This window comes from Lucilia cuprina, chromosome 6 (assembly GCF_022045245.1).
Source record: "Lucilia cuprina isolate Lc7/37 chromosome 6, ASM2204524v1, whole genome shotgun sequence".
NCBI classification, from domain to species: domain Eukaryota; kingdom Metazoa; phylum Arthropoda; class Insecta; order Diptera; family Calliphoridae; genus Lucilia; species Lucilia cuprina.
Genome location: NC_060954.1, coordinates 50690435 through 50713506, shown reverse-complemented (window position 1 = coordinate 50713506; position 23072 = coordinate 50690435). Strand labels below are relative to the sequence as shown.

The 23072-nt window shown below is 33.7% G+C and overlaps 4 protein-coding genes across 7 annotated transcripts in view; 2 read left to right on the top strand and 2 right to left on the bottom strand.

The window, feature by feature from the left end:
• Positions 1-413: 413 nt before the first annotated feature.
• LOC111684409 (adult-specific cuticular protein ACP-20-like) lies at positions 414-1152 on the top strand. Its single transcript, XM_023446565.2, has 2 exons — positions 414-831; positions 894-1152. The coding sequence occupies exons 1-2, from the start codon at positions 414-416 to the stop codon at positions 1097-1099; spliced, it is 624 nt and encodes a 207-aa protein (XP_023302333.2). The 3' UTR covers positions 1100-1152.
• Positions 1153-4551: 3399 nt separating this feature from the next.
• LOC111684410 (pro-resilin-like) lies at positions 4552-5217 on the top strand. The gene is made up of 2 exons (XM_023446566.2): positions 4552-4936; positions 5000-5217. The coding sequence occupies exons 1-2, from the start codon at positions 4552-4554 to the stop codon at positions 5215-5217; spliced, it is 603 nt and encodes a 200-aa protein (XP_023302334.2).
• A 2855-nt stretch (positions 5218-8072) lies between these two features.
• LOC111684412 (filamin-C) overlaps positions 8073-23072 on the bottom strand; it is a 68804-nt gene continuing 53804 nt past the window's right edge. For 3 of the 4 annotated variants that reach the window (XM_023446569.2, XM_023446570.2, XM_046954945.1), the window contains 7 exons: positions 18465-19476; positions 18170-18390; positions 14816-14964; positions 10668-12738; positions 9025-10517; positions 8773-8952; positions 8073-8712 (listed from right to left, as the gene is read on the bottom strand). In XM_023446569.2, the coding sequence (XP_023302337.2) occupies positions 8581-8712; positions 8773-8952; positions 9025-10517; positions 10668-12738; positions 14816-14964; positions 18170-18390; positions 18465-19476 (5258 nt within the window). In that variant the 3' untranslated portion in view covers positions 8073-8580. Of the gene's footprint in view, positions 8713-8772; positions 8953-9024; positions 10518-10667; positions 12739-14815; positions 14965-16070; positions 16116-18169; positions 18391-18464; positions 19477-23072 lie in introns of those variants that run through there. The other variant, XM_023446572.2, reaches the window with a different exon arrangement.
• Positions 8197-8523, bottom strand: LOC124420647 (homeobox protein MOX-2-like). The gene has a single exon (XM_046954159.1). It carries the CDS (start codon positions 8521-8523, stop codon positions 8197-8199), a length of 327 nt encoding a protein of 108 aa, XP_046810115.1.

Sequence of the window (23072 nt, the reverse complement as noted above, 5' to 3'; positions counted from 1 at the left end):
TGCTAATCGTATAAGCTCTGGGTATAATAGAAAATTTTCTAAATATTTTTGACTAGAAACTATAATTTTTAAAATTTTGTTGTCTTGATATATAAGATATTAGATCAAATAATTAATTAATATTTAATTACACGTACTAATCACTAACTACTTTCAAAATATTTTTTAAATTTATTAATATTAAGTACATACTTATAAAAGCGCAATTAACTATTTTAGTTTAAGCAAATATTTCTTATATCTAATCTCAAGGTTTTTGAAAAGGTTTAATTATTAAAATCTTAATAGAAACATAAAAAAAAATAATAATAAGTATAAATAAGTCAATGAAATTATAAAATATTAACAGTTCTTATAGCAAGTTCCATAACATCAAATCTAGTAAATTTGAATAAATCTTAATCCTATAAAAAATGCGTTTCTTTAATATATCGGGCATTTTATTGGTGAGCTTATGTGGCTTAGTCGCCGGCTATTATACCCATCATGGTGATGCTGGTCATGGTGGTTATGGTGGTCAAAGCAAGGAAGTTGGCTATGCGGTAACTACTGATCATGGTCATGGTGGTGGTCACGGTAGCGGTCATGAAGGTGGTCATGGTCATGATGACGGACATGCTAATGGCGGACATGACGTTGCTGATTCTCACACTATTAGCCACTATGGTGGTCATGGTGATGGTCACTATGGTGGTCATTACGGTGGTCATGGTGATGATGGTCACGATTATCATGCTTATCCCAAATATGAATTCAGTTATGGCGTTAAGGATACAAAAACTGAAGACATTAAAAGTCATTCAGAATCACGAGATGGTGGTCATGTCAAGGGTAAGTTATTGACATACAATTTTTTAAAATTTTAGAAATCTTTAAATGAATTAAATTTACAGGCAGCTATAGCCTTAAGGAAGCTGATGGTACCACCCGTGTTGTAGAATATTCTGCCGATAAACACAAAGGTTTCAATGCTGTTGTTCATACATTGGGTCATGCTTCTAGTGGTCATGATGCTGGTCACTACTATGGTCATGGTGATCATTATGGTCATGCCTCGAGTTATATTATTGTCAAGAAACAGGAGGAAAAGAAACATTAATGTGAATGTGTAAGAGAATTTAAATTATTGTTATTTGATGGTTGTTAATTGTTAATAACTATTGTTGTGTTATGCGAGTATTACGATTCATAAATTAAAGTTAAATAAAGTCAATAAAGCAATCTCTGTTTTACATATTTAATACTAATGAAAGTCAAAACTGTTTGGGATGAATATCGGGGGACCATTCAAATTTATTCGTTGAAATATAAATACATAGTTGTGTTACTTTTTGTAGAGATGTAAGTGTATTTAATATAACTAGGAGTTTTAAAGTTTTATGGTTAGTTGTATGGGGACTTGAATGTGAATTCTGAGCGCTAGTTTTACATTAATAGTACGACAGACGAACAATTATGGACTAAAACAAACCAATCTGCGATTTCCAAGCCGACTATTATATGTAGATCCAATATTTCTGTTCGTTATGCCTAATACTCTTCATGCTACGGTGGTTTAATGACAAAAGTTATATTAATTTTAAGATCTTAGAATTGTGTATGAAATTTCAAAAGTCTGTTACGAACTCTTGAAACGATAGGGGAATGTACACTAATATATACGAAAAATGTCGTACATTGTACGAATTGTTCGTTGTTTCGCACCACGAAATTCTTTCGTAATATATACGAAATTGTACGAAATATTTTAGAATACTGCAAAATATTCTTGAAAAAATTAATTTACATAAATTGAAAAAAAGGAATTTTGAATAAATATGGTAAAATTTACGAAATATTAATTTATTTAAACATTTTTGTTCATTTTAAAATAAATTTTCTAATTTTAGTTCAAAATTATTCTACACACGAATTTTAAATTTTTTTGTTTATGAAAATAATTCTTGAAGTAGTTTTATTTAATCATAATATAATTAATATTATTATGTTTAATTTCGCTAAAATTTAAGAAAAAAATATTAAGAAAGATTTTCGTACTTTCGTAAAAATTGAAAAGGGTTTTATTAAATAATATTTCGTATTATACACGAAATTTTGTAAATATTACGAAAATAGAAGTTACGAAATTTTTTTCGCAAAGTTGAGCATGGATTATTTTCAGTGTAGTAGACCTGCTGGTATCCATTGAGCATTTTATGGCAATTCATAATTAAGCTGCCCATCTGAATTCAAAAAATTTTAAAAAAGTAAACCATGGTTCGCCCTGTTTTTAAATATAAATTCTCAAATGCCTATAACTCAAAAAATTTAAGACATACATATGAATGTTAATAGCACATGTTATAAAGTCATATGGACGTTCCCGCGGCAATTTGATCTATGCTCCGGAACGTCCCGAGTCACACTAGGCCAAAGATTGTCAACCCAACGACAGCTGTATCAATCGTAAGTTTTTTTCCACAGGGTAGAACTATCGACCACAGTCGAACTGTTACAACAAGTCATATGGAAAATAATCGTACATATAATGCTCTAATTTTATTAATTAATACCTCTTTACTACGCACGTTCCAAATTTAACCCGATCGGACTTGTCTTTCAAAAATTTCAGATTTACCGATGCTATTCGAACCTATGTTAAAAGTTTATACAAAATTATCAGTCAAAAACTCTCTGAGTTACAGTGGGTCAAAGTTGCAAATTTCACCCCTTTCCCTTGAGGAATCTAAAGTCGACTTTTTAAATGAACAAGTAAAAGTGTTTTATTCGGCTGCTAATATAGGTGCTCACCACCAAATCGTATGATGTAAAAGGAATGCTACCCTATAAACATCATGGTGATATATAGGACTTAAGTCACTTGCATGGGAACTAGGTGAAAACATCGGCCGATATTGTATTTTTAGTCAGTAGTTAGCACTAATGAGAAACAGTATTTTGGACCGATCCTCACTAAATTTGGAAGAAAGTTTTTGGCACGTAAGAAAGTTAATTATTTCGAATTTAATTGCTATACTCGAATGAGCGTTTATGACATTCTCAAAGGGACCATACATAGGGAATAGGATCAATTATGGACAAACCCTCATAAAATAAGGCAGATGGATTTTGGGTCATATAAAACTTATTAATGTTGAATTTCGTCGCTATATTTGTGCTTTTAAAGTACTTTTGTCTGCTGAAAGTGTATTGTGGAGATCACTTGTATGGGGACTAGGTGATATTGCCAATTTTTAATACCAAACAAACTGAAGCCTAAGAGGATATATGTGCAAAATTTCAGCTACCTAGTTCTAGTTTGATTTGGTAACTGAGAGCGATCTAAAACGTTTAGGACCCAACCCATATTAAAGCTCCAGGTTTTACTTAGAACAACGTCCATTTCCCTTTAAGTTAGCACAAGCAAACTTATGTACATTAAGATGAACCAAAAATAATTAAACCGAAAGTTAAATTAATTCTCTTTTTAGTGGGAAGGATATATTGGGTTTGTGCTGATGTTTGTAACGCACAATAACATTGGTCCTATACCCACCTCAAATTATACCAATCGGCTATGAATCACTTCAGTCGATCATCTGAGTCGATTTAAAATGGTTAAAACCGGTTCATTATTTCACTAAGCCCCATACAAGTGAACCCTCGAAAAAGCCTTCTAAACCTTGTAATCAAACTAAAGGTCGCAATTTTGGAAATAATTCGATGAAATTTGAAATCCTAGTGAAATACTCGAGTTTACCATTAACATTGCCGCAATCTCTAGCTTCATTGTGACTTTTAATATCGCCAGTTTTGGGATCTTTAACACCATAGCTGACAATGGCCATCATCATGTCCGCCATAGTAGCCACTGTAATGATCATCACCTTGACCTTTGTAGGCAGCATGTTTGTCACTAACCTCATGGCTCCAGCTATGAACAGAGGCGTGGCCACCATTTTCACCTTTATGACCATGATAATCAATTTTATTTTCGGTTACTACGGAATAATGCACATACTCAATTTCAAATGTACCATGTGTATGATCAATCTTTGATCATGTCCATATTGATTGTGAGCTACTGCAATTAAAGCAAAAATTGCTATAATTGCAACAAACGATGTACACATAATAATTTTTTAATCGGTTTAATGTAAAAATAATTATTGTGAACAATAAAAACTTAGGCTGTGATCTTAGGAGGATCAGTACATTATTATTTAGAGTTAAAAAATGTTTGTTCAATTAAAATATCTCTTAACGTTTTGATAATTACTTGCTGTTTAATTGAAAGTATTTAAAAATCATTTAAAAATTATTAAACTTGAACTTGAATAAAAAGAGGTCATTTATATATTTTGGGTGTTTAGCATAGTGTAAACTACATTTACTAGTAATTAGTGTTTAAAAATACAATACAAAAAATTTGTGAATACAACTAACATTTCCAAGTTAAATACCAGACAATTTATTTTTATATAAATAATACTTCATTATTCAATAGATATCATAGTTCAATTTTTAATTGTTTAAAACAATAATCCTTGCTATAACAATAAAATCAACGAAATGAATATCCTGGCATATCAAGCTATATTTTTGGCCATTTTTGGTTTATCAGCTGCTCGTTATATTCCTATTGATCATAACAATGATGATCATGGTCATAATGATGGTGGTCACTATTCTGTTTTAACTGAACATGATCACAGTGGTGGTAGTAAATATAATGGTGGTCATGCTATTGTGCGTACCTGGAGTCAGGAACATGGTCATAACGGAGGCGCTTATGCTGAACATGATGGCGGTCACTATGAAGGTCACAACGATGATCATGATGGTGGCCATGATCATCATGCTTATGCTAAATATGAATTTAGCTATGGTGTCAAAGACGCCAAAACCGGTGATATTAAAAGCCAAACTGAGTCCAGAGATGGTGATAGTGTTAAAGGTATAAGATTTAAAGTTGTATTAAAACAAAAATCATATTCAATTTCATCATAAATAATTCCAGGCAGCTACACTCTTAAGGAAGCCGATGGTACCACTCGTCATGTAGAGTATTCTGCTGATAAACATAAAGGTTTTAATGCGGTTGTACATAACTTGGGTCATGCTAATGCTGGAGAACATGGTCACGACAGCCACAGTCATAATTATGCTCATGCTGGTGGCCACGGCAAAGCTAGCAGTTATATAATTGTTAAGAAACAAGAGGAAACGAAACATTGAAAATAGATATTAATTGATAAATTCAATAAAATTTCGGAATTTTAAATATTGTTTTCAAAATTGGTTCTTCATATTAAATTCTAGACCGAGTGCAGGCATAACCACTTCATATTGTTGATTATCGTACATGCAACTAGTGATTTAGTCATTAGTTCTAGAAGTCGTTCTCTGAAACATTGCTGTGATTCAAAAGAACTTCTAAGGAGTTTTGAAGGAACTAGATCTTTGGCGCTGTTTAAATCATTGATAATGAAACTGCTTTCAGATCTGTTATATAGAACGTATGATAACATCATAACGCTTTCACAAGACTTGCTTATGATTATACATTTTCTAGTACTAAGTTAAGACTTATGATATTTGATATAAATTGTCGCCTTGGGACTCGGTAATGTAAAAGTGTAATGAAGCTAACACTCGTTCCATTGAAGTATTTTTCTGAAAGTTTTAATGAACGTAAATCGTTTTTAGAAAAGTTTTAAAAGTGGTTCTTGAGCTACGATTCTTTTAAAGTCTTTTTAATTACTTTCAAATGATTGGGTTCCGGAAAATTTTAATTTTAGATTCAGAAATTTTATGAATCGTAAGACAAAACTCCACTCGTTAAGAGCTATAGTATATCGTGATTGCCTTAATTAAGTTTATGATAGAGAGATATGGAATATATGGACATAAAGGGAGGGGAATAAAACAAGATTCAGGGCCAAAGGATTCCGATCTCGAAAAGAATTCTAATCTACCTATTTGAACATTGTGATTTGTAAGAGTTGTATCCATTATCAATCTTGAATTCAACAATAAGTACTGCACACTCCTTAAACAGTTTATAGGTTTTAAACCAATCGTCTCTTTTCAAAAACTCTTTCGCACTTGTTAGCCCGAAGTCTAAAATCACTTTTAAAACTGCTTAAGATGTCTACAAATCTGAAGGATTATTTAGCTCAGTCATGAAAAACTGGTACCATTGCCATTATCCATCTTGAATCCATCAATAAATACTACACACACCTCAAAGAGTTTATCGGTTTTAAGCTAATTGTCGAACTTGTTAGTCCAAAGTCTAAAATCAAAATCCTATCAACTATTTTGAACACAATTTAAATGTGATTATTCCCTCTCGCTTCCTAGTGCTCTATAAAGGACATGACTATAGTACGATATCTTGTTGCTTGTGGTTTACTTCTCATGATGCTTGTAATGTCAAATAATTTGTGGAGTATATTTCTCGAACGGCTCTTTACTTTAGACGAACTGGCCAAAAGCGCGTATAGGACTCATCATCAATGTATACAGGATACATCGAACGTGCCTGATCGCATACTACACACAGAATATGTGGGAAACTTTGAAACGCTGATCCCAGATAGAATGTCTAGGTCAAGCGAAAACTAGAGCAAATACCACCAGGAATCCGTTGTAAGACGGAGGGCTTTAAGTTGGTGGCATAAAGTGGGCCTGGGGTTATATATTGAAGAAAGGCTGATCCCAGATAAAAACGCTGATACCATATATAATGTCAAAGCAGGAATCGTTTGTTACACGGATGGCTCTTAGTTGGCTGATAAAGTGGGCTTTGGTTTCTATATTGTAGACCCATAAATATACCACCGTTTACCTAATCATAACACAAACTTCCTGGCAGAAGTCCGATCAATAATGAAATATGTTAATTGGATTAGAATAAATATGGCGCCCACAGCCCTTAATATATTTATCGACAGACAGAAAAAAAGCGAAGTGATAAGACTAAATCTAAGACCGTATTGAATTCTAAGAAAGCTTTAACTGAATAATCTTCCAGAGGTAAGGTTTACATCATATGGGTACCAGGCCACTTGGGAGTAGTCGTCAACATAATGTCGAATGTAACAACTTTAAAGGAATGTAAGCTCGAGGTAGTTAATCAGACAAACGCAAAACTATTCGACGCAACAAAAGCTGAATTAAAAAATCGGCGAGATATATATTCATAAGGCCGCTTAGAATAATAAATAGGTGGTTAGAATCACAAAGACCCTATGAGATAGCCCTGATGAGAATAAGACAAGAAATCTCCTCTCTACAAAAAAGTTGTAGAGTAAGTTTCTTTGTTTTTAATTATAAAAAGGAGCCAGTGACAATACGAATCAGGGACTTGGGTTTATTAGTTCTATTCAACACTGCACCACTGCTTAGCTATTTTATTGCTCATCAAATAAAGGTTTTTAGATACAAAGTTAGTCTGGTTTTCGTTTTTATAAAAAAACAATTCTTAACACGAAAGAATGTCATTACTCGAGTACTTCTAGGTAATGCAGACGGCAAGTAAATAGTCATTGAAAAGTAAGGGGTTATGAAAGTACAACCCATTACCGAGTTTTTGCTGGAATAGCAAACCTAAAGTGCAACATTCTTCTCATTTGGAGAGTTTTCCCTGAGCAGTTTTGAATATAAGTAAAAAACAACAAAACATTTTTTTATAAAATATTTTATTTAGTTATAAATTGTTAAATTGAACTGCACTTTTTTGCAGAAAAAAAAAACTGAAAAATTTATTTCCAGAATAAACATAATTTTCTAAATTATTGCAACTACAAGTGCAATAATAAACATGTTTCAAAAAAATTGAATTTAATTATTTCGATACTTTACTAAACACTAAAGTTAGTTACAAATATTAATTGTTTATAAAAATATATAGAAATTACAACTTAAATTAATTTCTAACTTATAATTGCGTAATTTATAAACTTTTTGTAAAAATTAAAGCATTTTGAAAAAAAAGAGTAAAATTATTGCATCGTTCGTTTAAGAAACAGTGATCTTTAGAAAGATCATATAAAATTTTTGTTATTTATATAAGAGTTTTTTTTTTCTCAGAATTCGTTGTTAATAGGCAAAATAATTATTAGTATTAATTAAGTACAATGTAGAAAAAGAAAACTGTAATAAATTAAACATTAACAAATGATAGTAATTGATCTGTAAGAAGAATAAATGTCAAAGTATACGACATGTTGATTCTTGTCTACAACGACTACGACTCAAGCATGTACGTGAACCAATGTCAAAGGTCAATTCGGGATTACTTATGTACTGATGACTGGGCGTACGACTGCGATTCGAACAACCCAGACCGCTACCCAAACCGCCGCTACTGTTTATATAGAGCGGTGACAGTCGCAAAAGTGTTCCTTGTTGATGATGTGAAAATAGTGGCATAATTGTTGTGGTTGCTGTTGGCTGGTGGGCTAAATGCTGCTGCTGTTGATGTTGTTGTTGATGATGGTGATGGTGGTGATGAAGATGATGCTGATGCTGTTGCATAAGCGTGGGACTAAGGGCAGGGCTTGGCAATATTATGGTGCTAATGCTACTTTGACCTCATATGCCCTGTAAAAACCTTCGCAACTCCTCTTCGGTATCGAAAATCATAACGGGGAATGGTGATCCGGGTACAAATTCACCAGCCCATTTAACCTCCACTCTATAGTCACCAGGTTCCGTGGGATCGAACTGTTGATTGAGACGTTATATTAAACGAAAATGAATAAAGGACATTTCAGTAAGACAAACCTTGCATAGTATGGTTCTATCCTTTTGGGATTCACGTTGCATTTCCACACGGAAGGCACCCTTAGGGCCTCGTACACGTACTGTTAATTGGCCAGCGCCAGCACCACGGGTATCGCAAATAAAGCGAGATTGGAATGTGGCCAAAACACCATGTTCTATGCCAGGACCATAAACACGAACCTATTATTTGAAAAATTAGAAATATATATTTTTTAAAAAATGTTATAAAAATAATGTTATCGTCATCCTTACCTTGCTTGCATCTGGAGCTCCAGCAACCTTTAAAGCAAACGGAGAGCCCGGTACATTTTGTCCACCATACTTAATGGTAAGTAAATGTCTTCCTGGTTCTTGGGGTTTTATGTTCAATGTGAATGTAGCATCACCATGATCATACAATTCACAATAAGCCACCTTACGAGGACCAGCACAATGGGCCGTTAATTCACCGGGACCAGCACGTCTAGTATCAATCCAAGACTTAATATCTTTACCCACTATGCCATGACGTAAACCTTCGCCCGAACAAATAACCTTGGTAGCATCCATTGATGAACCCACAGCAATGGTAAGAGGACAACCCTTTACTAAACGGCCATTCCACTTCACGGACAAAGTCAAAGAACCGGAAGAAGATTTTTGTGGGGTATACGAAGCCAACCAAATGGCTTCATTCGGTCTAGGTTGAGCCAAACTTACCGGCACTGAGGTGTTATCTTGATGCACTAAAATAACCTCAGGTCTGCCAGCGGGTGCATCTGTAGCATCTATGGTAAAGTGTGCTGCTTCTCCTGCCTGTGCTGCTGCTAAACCACGTCCTGTTAGGACCACCTTATCAGCAGCCTGTTGACCAGTAACAAAAGCACTTCTGGGACATTGTACTATAGATAAATTACTCCAGGTTAAATCCAGATCATGTTCCCCAGGAGCCAAATTTTCACCACTAATAAACAAACGTAATTTACCATCGGGCAGTTTGTCGACTGGTATCTCTATGCCATCAATAGTACAATTTAATTCACCGGGACCAGCATTTTCCACATCGAATACAATGCGGGCGGGTAAAATTAAACGACCCTCATGATCCAACAGAGTGCCCCAACCTCCTACAGGTGTTACCTTGGAAGATTCGACACAGGATATATGCCAAGGAGAACCGGGTAAATTACCTCTATTCGGGCAACTAGCACGTATCTCATAACGTCCCACCGACAATATGGTATAAGAAATGCGCCATTCGTTATTACCCAAAGCCTTAATTTTCGGTTCAATACGTTCGCCAAATTCATCGGTGCGTTCTATCTGTACATTCGGCTGAACGGGGCAATAGACAATAAAAGAGGCTTCCTTATTACGGTGACATACCTCTAAACCATTTCCAGAGGCTCGGGTATCATTCTTAGCACCAGTTGTTGAAGCGGTAAAAGTGTAGGGTGAATTGGGTAATGTTTCACCACCATACATTAAGGTCAGCTTATAGTTTCCTGGTTGTGTGGGTATAAATTCCACACTGTATATACCCTCCGACTGTTCGTTAATATGTACGGGTACATTTTGATTTGTAGGCGAAACTGCAAAAGCTTCCAATTCAGCTAAACCGGCATTTTCAGTGCGTACTGAAAAGGAGATGGGACTATGCAAAGCCATTGGACTCTTGGGTACTCCCTGTACCGATACCTTGGCAATATCAAAAGCTTCACAGGTGAAGGGGCTGCCTGGCAGGGGTTTGGACTGATGAAGAACCTCTGTAAGAAAGAATGATGTTGAATAAATTTCTATATAGGACAGAGTTTAAATGAAGGCCCTATTCACATTATACACAAATATATTCATCGTTCCTAATCAAAACCCCAAGAAATCTATATTTTTATAATTTTATTGAATTGTTGTCTTACCTATTATACATTGACCCGGTTTATTGATATTAAATTCAGCCTGCAAATGGCCACTCTTAGTCTGATAACATCTCACGGGCAAAGCTTGACCGCCAGGACCCGAAACGACAACATCAAATTCTCTAGCTGGACGTTTTATAGTGTCAATAGCGAAATTAGTAGTCTTGCCAACTCGAGCCTGATACAAACCCAAACCACTGACACTGATCTCTTTGCCAGCACCAGCTGGTAAAACATTGATTTCCAAAGGTTTCAACGATATGGGTACATCATTAAAGAGTATGGTGATTTTGTGGGGAGCCACTCTTGTAGGATGATAGACAATCTCATAGATACCATTTTTAGAAGGACCTCGTATAGTGTGAGGAACTTCGGTAGCACCGCATTTAACCCTAGCCGATAAATCACCTTGACCTGCCTCGTTTAGTGAGACCGAAATGCTGGCCGGACGATGACATAAAGCTTCACCAACCTCGGTGATCTTAACCAGAGAAGGATCGAATACCGTAAGAGTCCTAGTGCCAATATGTTGTCTAGTCTCACGATCAATGAAACGTATCAAATAATTGCCCGTCATATGGGTACGGAATTCAGCAGTCTGGCGATTAATGGTATAGGGTACAGGCTTATGATCTGGTCCCATAATTTCAGCAATTTGATCATCTGATGGAAAATCAATCATAGCCAAACTGCCAATTTGTATGGTTTGAGCAGTATGTTGTATTTCCACACGGAAGGGACTGCCATCTACTGGCACTTCATTAAAGGTGATATTAACATAGTGCGATTCAGTGGACTGGGGTACAAATGTAACATCATACAGACCGCGGGCACAGGCCACAACTTCAGCTTTAACTGTACTGGTATCGGTGGATACTACCAACTCTAAAGTACCCTCACCAGCACCGGCAGCATCAACACTAAATGTTACTGGAATACCCAAAGCAGCAGGACCATATTGTTGCTCCAAGCCACTGATAGTAACACGGGATACATCAAAAACATTGCAAGAGAAAGGGGAACCATTTATATGCTGATCAGAGGCGGTAACACTAATCAAATGGCGTCCTACTACCGATGGACGGAAAGAGGCAGTATAAGAATCACCATGTCCCTGAACATCAACTGGAACATTGTCGCCCGACGGAGAGGTTACAAACACCTGTGGTTCTATGCCCTCAAAACCATCTAAATCAAAAGTATTATCCACACGTATGGCGGCCTGTTTTAAAGCCTCTCCTGACGCAATAGCTCTGGGTAGACTAACGGGAGCCGAGCCTATTTGACAAGTGAATGGAGAACCCGGTACTGGATGTCCATTAAAACGTACGGACAATGAGTGGGGTGCCGCTTCTGTAGGTTTAAAGTTAACCTTAAAACGTGCATTACCCTCGGATTGCACAAAATTCGGTACATTTTTACCATTAACGGCCACGATGATTTCCAAGTTACCAGCACCCGCTTGACTGGCATTAATGCCAAAACTTACACTTTTACCCACTACACCGGGACGTATATCAGTGACCACAACTTTTTCTGCCGAATAGGCTTTCAATAGGAAAGGACTACCCTCTACATGACCACCACCCGGCAAGCGTACTTCTACCGAATGATCACCCACTTCTACAGGTTCAAATTTGACATTAAAACCCATATGGATTTCATCTACTTTAACGGGTACACTGCGGCGTGCAGGACCTAAAACCTCCACAGTGGGCTTAGTATCAGATTCCACCACAAATTCAAACATACGTCCAACACTAACTTTGTCCATAGTTTCGGGTGACTGTATGCGTGCTGCTGCTGATACGCGACATGTGAATGGTGATCCCGGCACATCTTGACCATTAAATCTCAACTCAACAGTGTGATTTTGAGCTTCACGTGGTGTAAAACTTATGGCATAGGTATGTTGTCCTTGAGCCTGTGCCGATGTTGGTACACGACCACCATTAACTGTTACTTCTAGATTGCCTGGACCAGCTTGTGATGTCTCAACCAGAAAGGTTACTGGTTTGCCAACTGTGCCATTGCTGACATTTTTCACTTTTATGGCGCCAACGTCATAGACCTGTTAATGGGGGAGAGAAGATTATATATATTTTAGATATGAACTTTAAATTGCGATATTTTTGAAATCAGGATATAATTTATTTAATTTTGTTATACAAAATTTGCTAAAGAGATCTCACGATATGAACAAGAATATGAAATTAAAATTAGGATCAATTTTCGGTAGTCTTAAGTATAATATAGAGAGAATCTACGATTTAAATATTTTATAGGATTTGGAATGAACTATATCAATACACAAGACTCTAAAACTTCCGATTAAGTTTTGAATGGGCTCATCGAGTAAGGCAGGAGTTCATATCAGAAAGTTAAACGTTTTCGTGATATATAAGATTTACGACAAATCTTCTGATCCGAAGTTTCTTAACAAAACTTACAGACGGATGAACTCATCAAGTCAGGTAGGCATCCTGCATTTTTATCTTTATATAAAGTCAAATATTTTGGGCAATGTTTAGGTTACAAAGAGCAGACTGTTGGATAAGTTAAAGTATCGAGAGGACCGTGTTATGTGTTTTAATTGATTTCCGTTAAGCGGACTATAAAATTTGCGAAATGAGCTCAGTTTGCTCAGACTTATAGTTTTCTATCATATTTCGCCTCACTGAACAATTATTGTCCGATCGTCTGAAATGCATATCAGAAAGTCTTCACGATTTATACGTTTTACGACAACTCTTCTGATCCGAAGTTTTATAACAAACCTGACAGAAAGATGAACTCATCGAGTCAGGTGGGGATCTTGTATTTCTATTTAAAGTATACTATTTTTAGCGAAAAGCAGACTGTTTGATATGTTAACGTATCGAGGGGACCTTGACCTGAATTTGTGAAACAAGCTCAGTTTCATATCATAGTTTTTTGACGTTTCTATAAAAATTGGCGACTGAACCAAAACGTTCTAAAGTCGTCCAATATTCTATTGATGATACTAAGAGTAGAAGCTAAAAAGAAGATTTTCTTGTTAATTTAAGTTTTTTATAATACTTAGAGTAAAAGCTGAAGAGAAGATTTTCTTGCGAAGCCAAGGGTCCTATCTTCAATGTCGACTACTGACGATCGAAGGGATCCAACAGTCATCTCTACTCTTTCCATGGTAATGAGTGTAAAAGCTAAAAAAAGATTTTTATTGTTTAATTGAAGTTTTTTCTCCAGGTCCAGTGGACCTAACTTAAGTTTCTATAAATATGGACGACAAACCCAAAATATCCTACAATTGTCCAAACTTCTATTGATGGTACTGGAAGTAAAGGAAGAATTATAGAAATTAGCACATTTTCGTTTCGCCAATTTCGCTGGATCAAATCCCTAATACAAGCGAATTATTTGGGTGTTCAGTCATCGAAATTGGTTCCAGTTTTGTATTCACTCGTGTTAGCGTTTCTGAGCCGATAAATGTATGTTTAAACGCATCCTTTTTATTCAATACACATATATAATACATCGTTCTTAATAGATAACCCCTATATACTATGACCCCTATATATATATACTAGGACATCTTACACACAGGTTTTGAAAATTTCTTAGAAAAACTTGGGTCTTAAGTAGCTATGGTTTAAAAGTTTTAAATCTTATAAGTTCTTAGTTCTTTCGAATGAATGTATAGTGTTGGAGTCTGAACTTCAAGAACATGAAGAAGTTGGAACTAATTCTAACCAAATTTATTGGGTCTCTTGTATACTTCAAATATATTTGAATTCGCTCAGAAAGTAATTCCCAGCTGATACTTTAAGATGGGCGTTTTATTTTAAGTTAAATTTCTGAAGAAGACTTCTTAGTCTGATAACGAGATATATTTTATTGATATTGGAAAAAAGATATCCGATTACATATTAACGATATTCTGATGTCAGATTCTGATATTTTGATGTCAGATTTACCCAAAGTTGTACACCGTTTGAATGTACAACATACATTTATAAACTTATTCTTGATTCTTAAAATCAAAAACCGAAAAAAAACGTAATATTGGAGTCGGTGGTCCGATGAATTAAGAACCGATACTAAACAAATGTTCTTGTTGAAAGTCGGCACAGATATATGTATATAAAACTAAAATCTGAACTACTTACCTTGGCGGCATAGGGACTACCGGCTGTTGCAAGGCCACAAACAGTGACATGTACACGATGTTCACCCACTACACGGGGCACGAATTCCGCCTTGAAGACACCCTCTGCAGACTGATGAACCTGTGCTGGCACAGATTGCCCAGCGGGTCCTGAAGATTTTTGTTTTTTTTTTCGGACGACGATTTTTATATATTTTTTAAACGATTTTGATATTTATTACACACACATTAATGGTTTTAGATGTGAATTTATTGTTTATTAAATATTTCATTATTACGACGAAGTTTAACGCGTTTTATGAAAATATTTCATTAAGTTAAATATAGTTTTTTGTTGAATTTTGTTTAAATTTATTTTTAGTTAAAATTTGTTTGTTGTGTTAAATGTATTAGTAAATTGTAGTTTGTATGGTAAGTTTTTGAAGTAAAAATAAAAAAAACAAAAATTTGGAAAAAAATATTTCAAATAAATAATTAATTAAAAATGAACATGTTAAATTTTATTGTGTATAAATTTAAATAAATATATTTTTTATATTAAAAATTTAAGATTATTTCAGAGAAATAACAAAATTTATGAAATTTTATCTTCTTTATAAAGAAGAAAGGTGAAAGGTTAGAAAATACAAAGAAAGAGAGAGAGATAGTGTTTGTGTGTGATCAATAGATAAAGTGATTGCATGAGTGTGTAAGAGAGTATGTAGTTTGAATGTATAATGACGATGTTATAATTACAGCAGAGTTCATAAAACTAGCATTAATCAAACAGCCAATTGTTAGTTACTAAATTCTATACATTTTTTTTATTAACTGCTCTAGAAATTCTCCTACAAACCTCAACAAAATTTTGGACTAAATTTAAAAAACAAACTCACCAACACCTTGCTTTTAACTCAAATTAAAAACTTTAACATTATTGCACCAAAATTAGTTATTCAATTACTAAAATATTCAGAAACAATAATATCTTTTGTTCCTTTCTACTTTTCGAAGAAGAAAAAAATATTATTATAAAATTTAGTTTTTTTCTTTTCTCGTTTATTTCCTCGTTAGTCAATAAATTGTTTAAATAACTTATACAAATAAAGAATAAATTTGTTAATAAACAATAAAAATTATTAGTTTTTTTATTTCTTTTATATATATAAAAATTAGTTAAAGTATTATAATAATAATAAAAAAACAACGGTATATTCGTAAATTTATAAGTATGTATATATATAAAAAAATCGATTTTTTTCGGGGCATATATTTTATTTTTATATATTAAAGTGGTTACTAGTACAATAATTTTCGTCGTCCTGCAATAATAACACAAATGTAAAGAGAAGAAAAACAAAAAAAAATTTGGGGTTTAAAAAAAAATTATACATTTAAAAATAACATAACAAAAATACATACAAAGACGAAATATACATACAATTCAATAAAAATAAATCACAAAATTAATTTCTTTTTTAAATATATAGACAATATAATTTGGTGATTTTAAATATCAAATATTGGAAACAAAAAATATACAACATATAACATAGAGAATACACGGATACATACAAGAACTTAAAGTTGATATAAAGTTAAAAAATAGTTCTTTGTTTCAGAAAAGTACTGTCTCCGAATGATGTTTTAAGTTAACGCTTCACAAAGTCGTATCCGCAATTTTGCATTGTTTTATTAACAATGCGTTTAAGGGACTTCTTCAAGTTATAGACAAACCAAAGAGATGAAGAGTAAAATGACAAGCAGTACGAGAATATATGATCTTTGTATACGTAAATATATAGAAATTGTAGTCGCTGATAATCTTAGTGATCGACGTCTTAAATTACTCCATACCTATTGGCCAGACAACAAAATACTGATCTGTCACATAATTTTAAGGGAACTAGAACTGAACTTGAACTGAACTAGGACTAAACTAGAACTGAACTGGAACTGAACTAGAACTGAACTGGAACTGAACTAGAATTGAACTAGAACTGAACTAGAACTGAACTAGAACTGAACTAGAACTGAACTAGAACTGAACTAGAACTGAACTAGAACTGAACTAGAACTGAACTAGAACTGAACTAGAACTGAACTAGAACTGAACTAGAACTGAACTAGAACTGAACTAGAACTGACCTAGAACTGAACTAGAACTGAACTAGAACTGAACTAGAACTGAACTAAAACTGACCTAGAACTGAACTTGAACTAGAACTGATCTAGCCAGAATTTAATCATTTAATCAATAAAAAATAAAGCTTTAGTAAGCCATAAAGCTGTATTAAGCTCGAATATGCGATGTTTTTTTGTGGCATTAATTGAGTTTAGAAAGCTAATCGGGGTAATGTACATTTGGTAAAGCCATGTACTATTTGGTTATTGTATATCTATTTAAACGTGGAACATGACATTCGAAACAGGGATTGGATAAAATGAAACAAACATGTTAAAAAGCTACAGTTTGTTATTGGCAATGGTACTTCTGGTTTCTTCGAAATAAATTTTAAATCTGGTACTTTCTTGGTTTATAACTCGAAAGACAAGGAAGAGAATCACAAGTGTGATTAAAGTGGTATCTTGTAATGCTAACAGGAGTTAAGTTGTAGTTTTTCGGATTTAAAATTGACATACATATAATTCTTTATGGTTTGGCTAATTAGATGAAGTTGAAATCTGAAGTTTAAAATCTACTTTTACATTGAGTACAGTACTCAAAAGGGTAAGGGGTTAAATCGAAGTGAAAAAGGAAAATATTTTTGATATTTTATTTAATTACTCAACTTAGGCTGATGTATTAAGTTTTGATTTTAAAAGTGCTTAGAGTGCGATCAAATTATATAAAAAACGAATATACTGATCAGAAACAGTACTTTTCTGATTATATAGTACAAAAAACCTAACGGAAAAATAAATATGAAGTAAATGATTTGAAAATGTACGTTGAGAAATGCAAAAGAAATTCATGCAATTCAAATGATTAAAGACACTTTGCAAAAATATAGAAACAAAAAGAAATGATCAGATTGAAAAAATGTGCATTGAAAGTGACTTTGAATTTGATATTAGAAAAAGTTATTTAAAAACATTTTATGGTGAAAAAGTGTAATAAAAAAGAAATAAATTGCATTGAATTGAAAAACGAAACAAAAAAATGAAAATGTTGAAAACATGCTAAAATTTCTTTTGCGTTTTAAAACCAATTGAAAAGTTTAGAGAATAATATATAAAACGGAGAAAAACATAAACTATTAACCAGTAGGTGAATTTTTTTTAAAAATATTAGTAAACAATTTATATAACACATACATACAAACACAATTAGACAAAAATTAAACAATTATTATTTTTTTGAACGGAAATTTACCTTCAACATTCACTTCAATATCCTCTAAACGACCGCCGTTGTGATTGATGACAAAAGAATTCGATTGATGTACAGGTCCGGGGCCACCCAAAGATACCTGAGGGCCGGACATGCCGCCGCTAATGTTGACCGTTATGGGACAACCGGGTACGGGCATTTTGTTGAATGATACATTGATAGTGTGTTCACAAGCCTCAGTGGGTACGAAGGAAACGGAAAATCTAAAATTAAAAAAAAATAAAATAATTTATTAGAAAATTTTCTTTAACAGAGAATACCAATCTAAAATAATTACCTTGCACTGCCTTGAGGATGAACTTGTGTGGGTATATTTTGACCCTTGGCTGAAATGGTAATTTCCAGATTGCCTTCTCCAGCATCTCCGGCATCGACGGTAAATTGCACTGGACGACCGACTGTACCACGCGATACACTACCCACCACTACTTTAGTAGCATCATATGATTTTGCCAAGAATGGTGTACCCTGTACAGGGAAACCATTATATTCAACATTAATGGAATGACCACCCACAGCTGTGGGTGTAAATTCGGCAGTAAAACCAGCGTGTATGTCACCGGTGACACGTACCGGTAACTCGCCATGTGGTCCACGTACACTAACGGCCAATTCAGCAGCACCACCACCACTTACAGTGATATGAAACGAAGCTGGCCTATTAACCGGTATCAATTCCAAATTTGATAAATTCAACATTACGCGAGAAGTGTCTGCCACCTGACAAACGAAGGGACAACCTCTTACGGTTTCGCCATTAAACTTAATGTCAATCAAATGTGGCTTAGCCTGTTCGGGTGTAAACGAAACCAAACAACGACCACCACCAACCACTTGCACATGATTGGGTACTTCACCCTCATTTATGGAAATCTCCAGTTGACCCTCGCCAGCAGCACTGGCATCTACACGAAATTGGCATGGTTGACCCACTACACCGCCATTGACATCTGTTACTTGTATTAAACTTGAATCGTAGACTTTGGCTATCAAAGGACCACCGGATATTTTCGTACCATTGATGGAGGCCTCAATGATGTGCGTACCCACTTCGGTGGGTACGAACTCGATGCGTGCGGCACCGTTTGCCGCCTCGTGGGTGACTCTGGCATTCAGTTTGGTCTTGTTAGGACCCAAAACTGTTGCCACGCACTCGCCTTTCGCAAGGCTTTGACCAGGAGGCGGCAGTATATCAAAAACCGCCGGTGTATTAGCGGGTACAAGACGGGTCGATTCGCCCAATGCAGTTATACCGGGTGTCGACATGATTTCAACGTGCCAGGGTGAACCTAAAATGGAAATCAAAAGAAAAAGAGAGGGATTTAGTAATTTTGAATATTTTTCTTAGAAGTTTAAATCTTAATATTAAGGAAATAGGTTTCTGTAGGTTTAGGTTAAAGTTTGGGATATAATTTAGACAAAAGTATAGTCTTAAATCTAAAATATCATTTGTAATAGATTATGTAGTTCAAGAAACCGATAAATGACCCTACAATATGCACTATACCATGACACATTAAAACTTAATTATTTAATTCTCAAAGTAAAAGGAACCATGATAAATCAAATTAAATATGTAAGTATTTTTCCCCCTATTTTTTGAAGAAACAAATTTCTAATATTGATGCAATTCTGTCATGAAGGTAAATATAATCGTCAATTGTGATATTTCTGCTCGAAAGAATACTCGTTACGAATTAACAATCTAAAGTCACACAAAAAGTCATCAAGAGACCCCATAATTTAACGCAACAACATTCAAATGTTAGTGGGTACAAAGCAGTTAAAAGTCATGACTGAAAACATGCATGACATGATTGAATGGTTGGTTAACTTAATCTTTAATATAAACAGATATGCCTTTAACTATATATTTTACTTTTCTTTGTCTAAGTATTTGGGTTTACGTTTTCATTTAATTTTCGTAATATTCATTTGTTAACTGTTGCATTGGGTTAAACCTGATATCTCCTATGATTGGAATCTTATTTTCTTTTTTTTCATGCATGCCGAAATGTGAGCAAATATACGTATGTTAGCTAGGTTTGATCTAGTCTATTTAACCTTAAAACTGGGGGAAGTAAATAGCTTAACATTGAAATTATCTCTCAAATGTGTCTGAAAAGATTGTAAATATTTAAGGTCTTCATGTAATTTGAATACATTGAATTGTTTTGTCTGGTTTGTGAAATAGTTTGTATTAGTTTTCTATGCGAATTGTCTTTTTGTCATAGGGCTGTGAAATAGTTTTGCATTTGTGTACTGTTTTCCTTTATTGCTGGAGGTAATTGATATGTGAATATAGTTCTGTATTTATTTCCTCTTTATTGTAGGAATTTATTTATGCTAAAAAACAAGTGTGTGATTTTAGTTACTTAAGTTACTATCAAGATTGAAAGAAAACATTTATTGTTACTTTGTTTTTTTTTTTTTTTTTTTTTTCTTTTAAGAATTCGATTTATTTTTGAGAGAAATTAAAAGAAAATCGTTTAACAAAAATGTCACTAGAAATGTACCGAAATAGAAACGGATATATATACAAATTGAAAAAAAACTTAGTTATCATTTCGACAACGCATCGTTGTTATGGCAACAACGAATTGTTGTCATTTCGTTTACGTTTTGTGTCATTTCGATAATTTCCAACGAATCGTAGTAGTTTCGACAACGCCATATTCCGTTTGACAACATAACGTTGTCACTCTAGTAACAAAGTATTATTTGTTTGTTTATAGTCTAGTATAAAGTCTAGTTATCTAGTCCATAGTCTAGTCAATAGACTAGTCCAATACCAATCCTTTAGTCTAGTCTATGGTATAATGTTAGGTCTAGTCTAAAGTAAAGTCTTTGGTCTAGTATGTGGTATAGTCTTAAGTCTAGTCTAGTATATAGTCTAGTCTATAGTCTAGTCTATAGTCTAGTCTATAGTCTAGTCTATAGTCTAGTCTGTAGTCTAGTCTATAGTCTAGTCTATAGTCTAGTCTATAGTCTAGTCTGTAGTCTAGTCTATAGTCTAGTCTATAGTCTAGTCTATAGTCTAGTCTATAGTCTAGTCTATAGTCTAGTCTATAGTCTAGTCTATAGTCTAGTCTATAGTCTAGTGTACAGTCTAATCTATAGTCTAGTCTAGTCTATAGCCTAGTCTAAAGTCTAGTCTAAAGTCTAGTCTATAATCTAGTCTTTGGTCTAGTCTATAGTCTAGTCTTTGGTCTAGTCTATAGTTTAGTCAATAGTCTATTCTATGGTCTAGTCTATAGTCTGTTATATAGTCAAGTCTATAGTTTAGTCTATGTGTAAATCTTTGTCAAGTTTTTTTAAGTCTTCACAAATGACTGCTATTTTTTAGCATTTTACTGTAAACTTTATCATATTTAAAATAATAACTAACTATCATGTTAAGGGAACATTAAGTTGTTATTAAAAAGTGAAGTAAATGTAGGCAAACTTTAATTTTTAGCATAATAAGTGGTTCAACTACTTAAACAATATCATATTAACTATTCTTCCATAATAGAAATCTAAAGAGAAATATCTAATTAGATATTTAAAAAGGTAAACAACATCAGAAAATATAAATACTAACTCAGGAAAACTTGGTTTGAAACAATAGAATTGAAAAAAAAAATGTATATAATTTCTAGTTTCAACTTATACTAAACATTTCCACATGAACACACCTTCTCACTGATATTTGAACACCCTAAATTTCAGCAAACACGCAGCGAATATCGTTGAAACTGATCATGGCCCTAAATTTAGAGGAGGTTTTCAACAAGTTTTATATGGTGCTATGGCTAATACACATGTATAAGAAAATAAGAAACAAAACCCAAAGCAAAGTAAACAATGAAAGCTGACTCATGAAAAAAACAAAGTTATTGACCACTAGCCCCCAAACCACAACAATAGTTAACAGCAACAGCAGAAGTGGCAGTAAAAATAGAAAAAAAAACTTTTTTCCAAAGCTATTTATAAACAAGTTGTTGGCTACTTATAAATATAAAGAAAAACCATTTATTATAGAAATCCATACATATTTATTTAAACTTTATTCTATTTATGTATTTATATTTTATAAGTTTTGGCTTTAACACAATAACTGCAACTGTTTATTTTGACCATTTTCGGAATATATGTGCTAACAGAGTTTAAACAAAATAAGATACAAAACACAGATACATGTACGTATGTTTATTTCCTATATTTGTGGCGTGAAATTTGACATTTAAATATAAGTTTGTTTTCCTCATTTCTTATTTGTTAACATGTATTAATTTTTATTTGGCAGTTTTATTGCTTGTATGTTATTTTTTCGGGTTTACAGAAATAAATAGGTTTCAGATATAAACAATAAAGTGTGTCAATTACTTTTAGACGGTAGTGTTTAAATGCTAGAGGTATAAAATAATGTTAAAGTGCCACGAAAAAACTACTGACTGAATTTTTGTTTTGATATTAGGTTGGTACTTATTGGCCGGTTAAAGATTGATTTTATTGAAATATTTCGGTAGCATTTTTTATATAAGTAACATCTTGAGTTTAACCGTAGTTCCTTTATAGTTTAGTCTATCGTCTATAGTTAACTTTATAGTTTAGTCTATAGTCTAGTCTATACTCAAGTCTATAGTCTAGTCTATAGTATAGTCTATAGTCTAGGTTGCAGTCTAGTCTATAGTCTAGTCTATAGTTTAGACTATGGTCTAGTCTATAGTTTAGACTATGGTCTAGTCTATAGTTTAGACTATGGTCTAGTCTATAGTCTAGTCTATAGTTTAGACTATGGTCTAGTCTATAGTCTAGTCTATAGTCTAGTCTATAGTCTAGTCTATAGTCTAGTCTATAGCCTAGTCTATAGTCTAGTCTATAGTCTAGTCTATAGTCTAGT

Bases quoted from the DNA above. Each gene is read 5' to 3' on its own strand.
- LOC111684410 (XM_023446566.2), top strand. From the start codon at position 4,552: ATGAATATCCTGGCATATCAAGCTATATTTTTGGCCATTTTTGGTTTA. The intron at 4,937-4,999 runs GTATAAGATTTA...AAATAATTCCAG, and splicing joins AGATGGTGATAGTGTTAAAG to GCAGCTACACTCTTAAGGAA.
- LOC111684409 (XM_023446565.2), top strand. From the start codon at position 414: ATGCGTTTCTTTAATATATCGGGCATTTTATTGGTGAGCTTATGTGGC. The intron at 832-893 runs GTAAGTTATTGA...TTAAATTTACAG, and splicing joins AGATGGTGGTCATGTCAAGG to GCAGCTATAGCCTTAAGGAA.
- LOC124420647 (XM_046954159.1), bottom strand. From the start codon at position 8,523: ATGCAACAGCATCAGCATCATCTTCATCACCACCATCACCATCATCAA.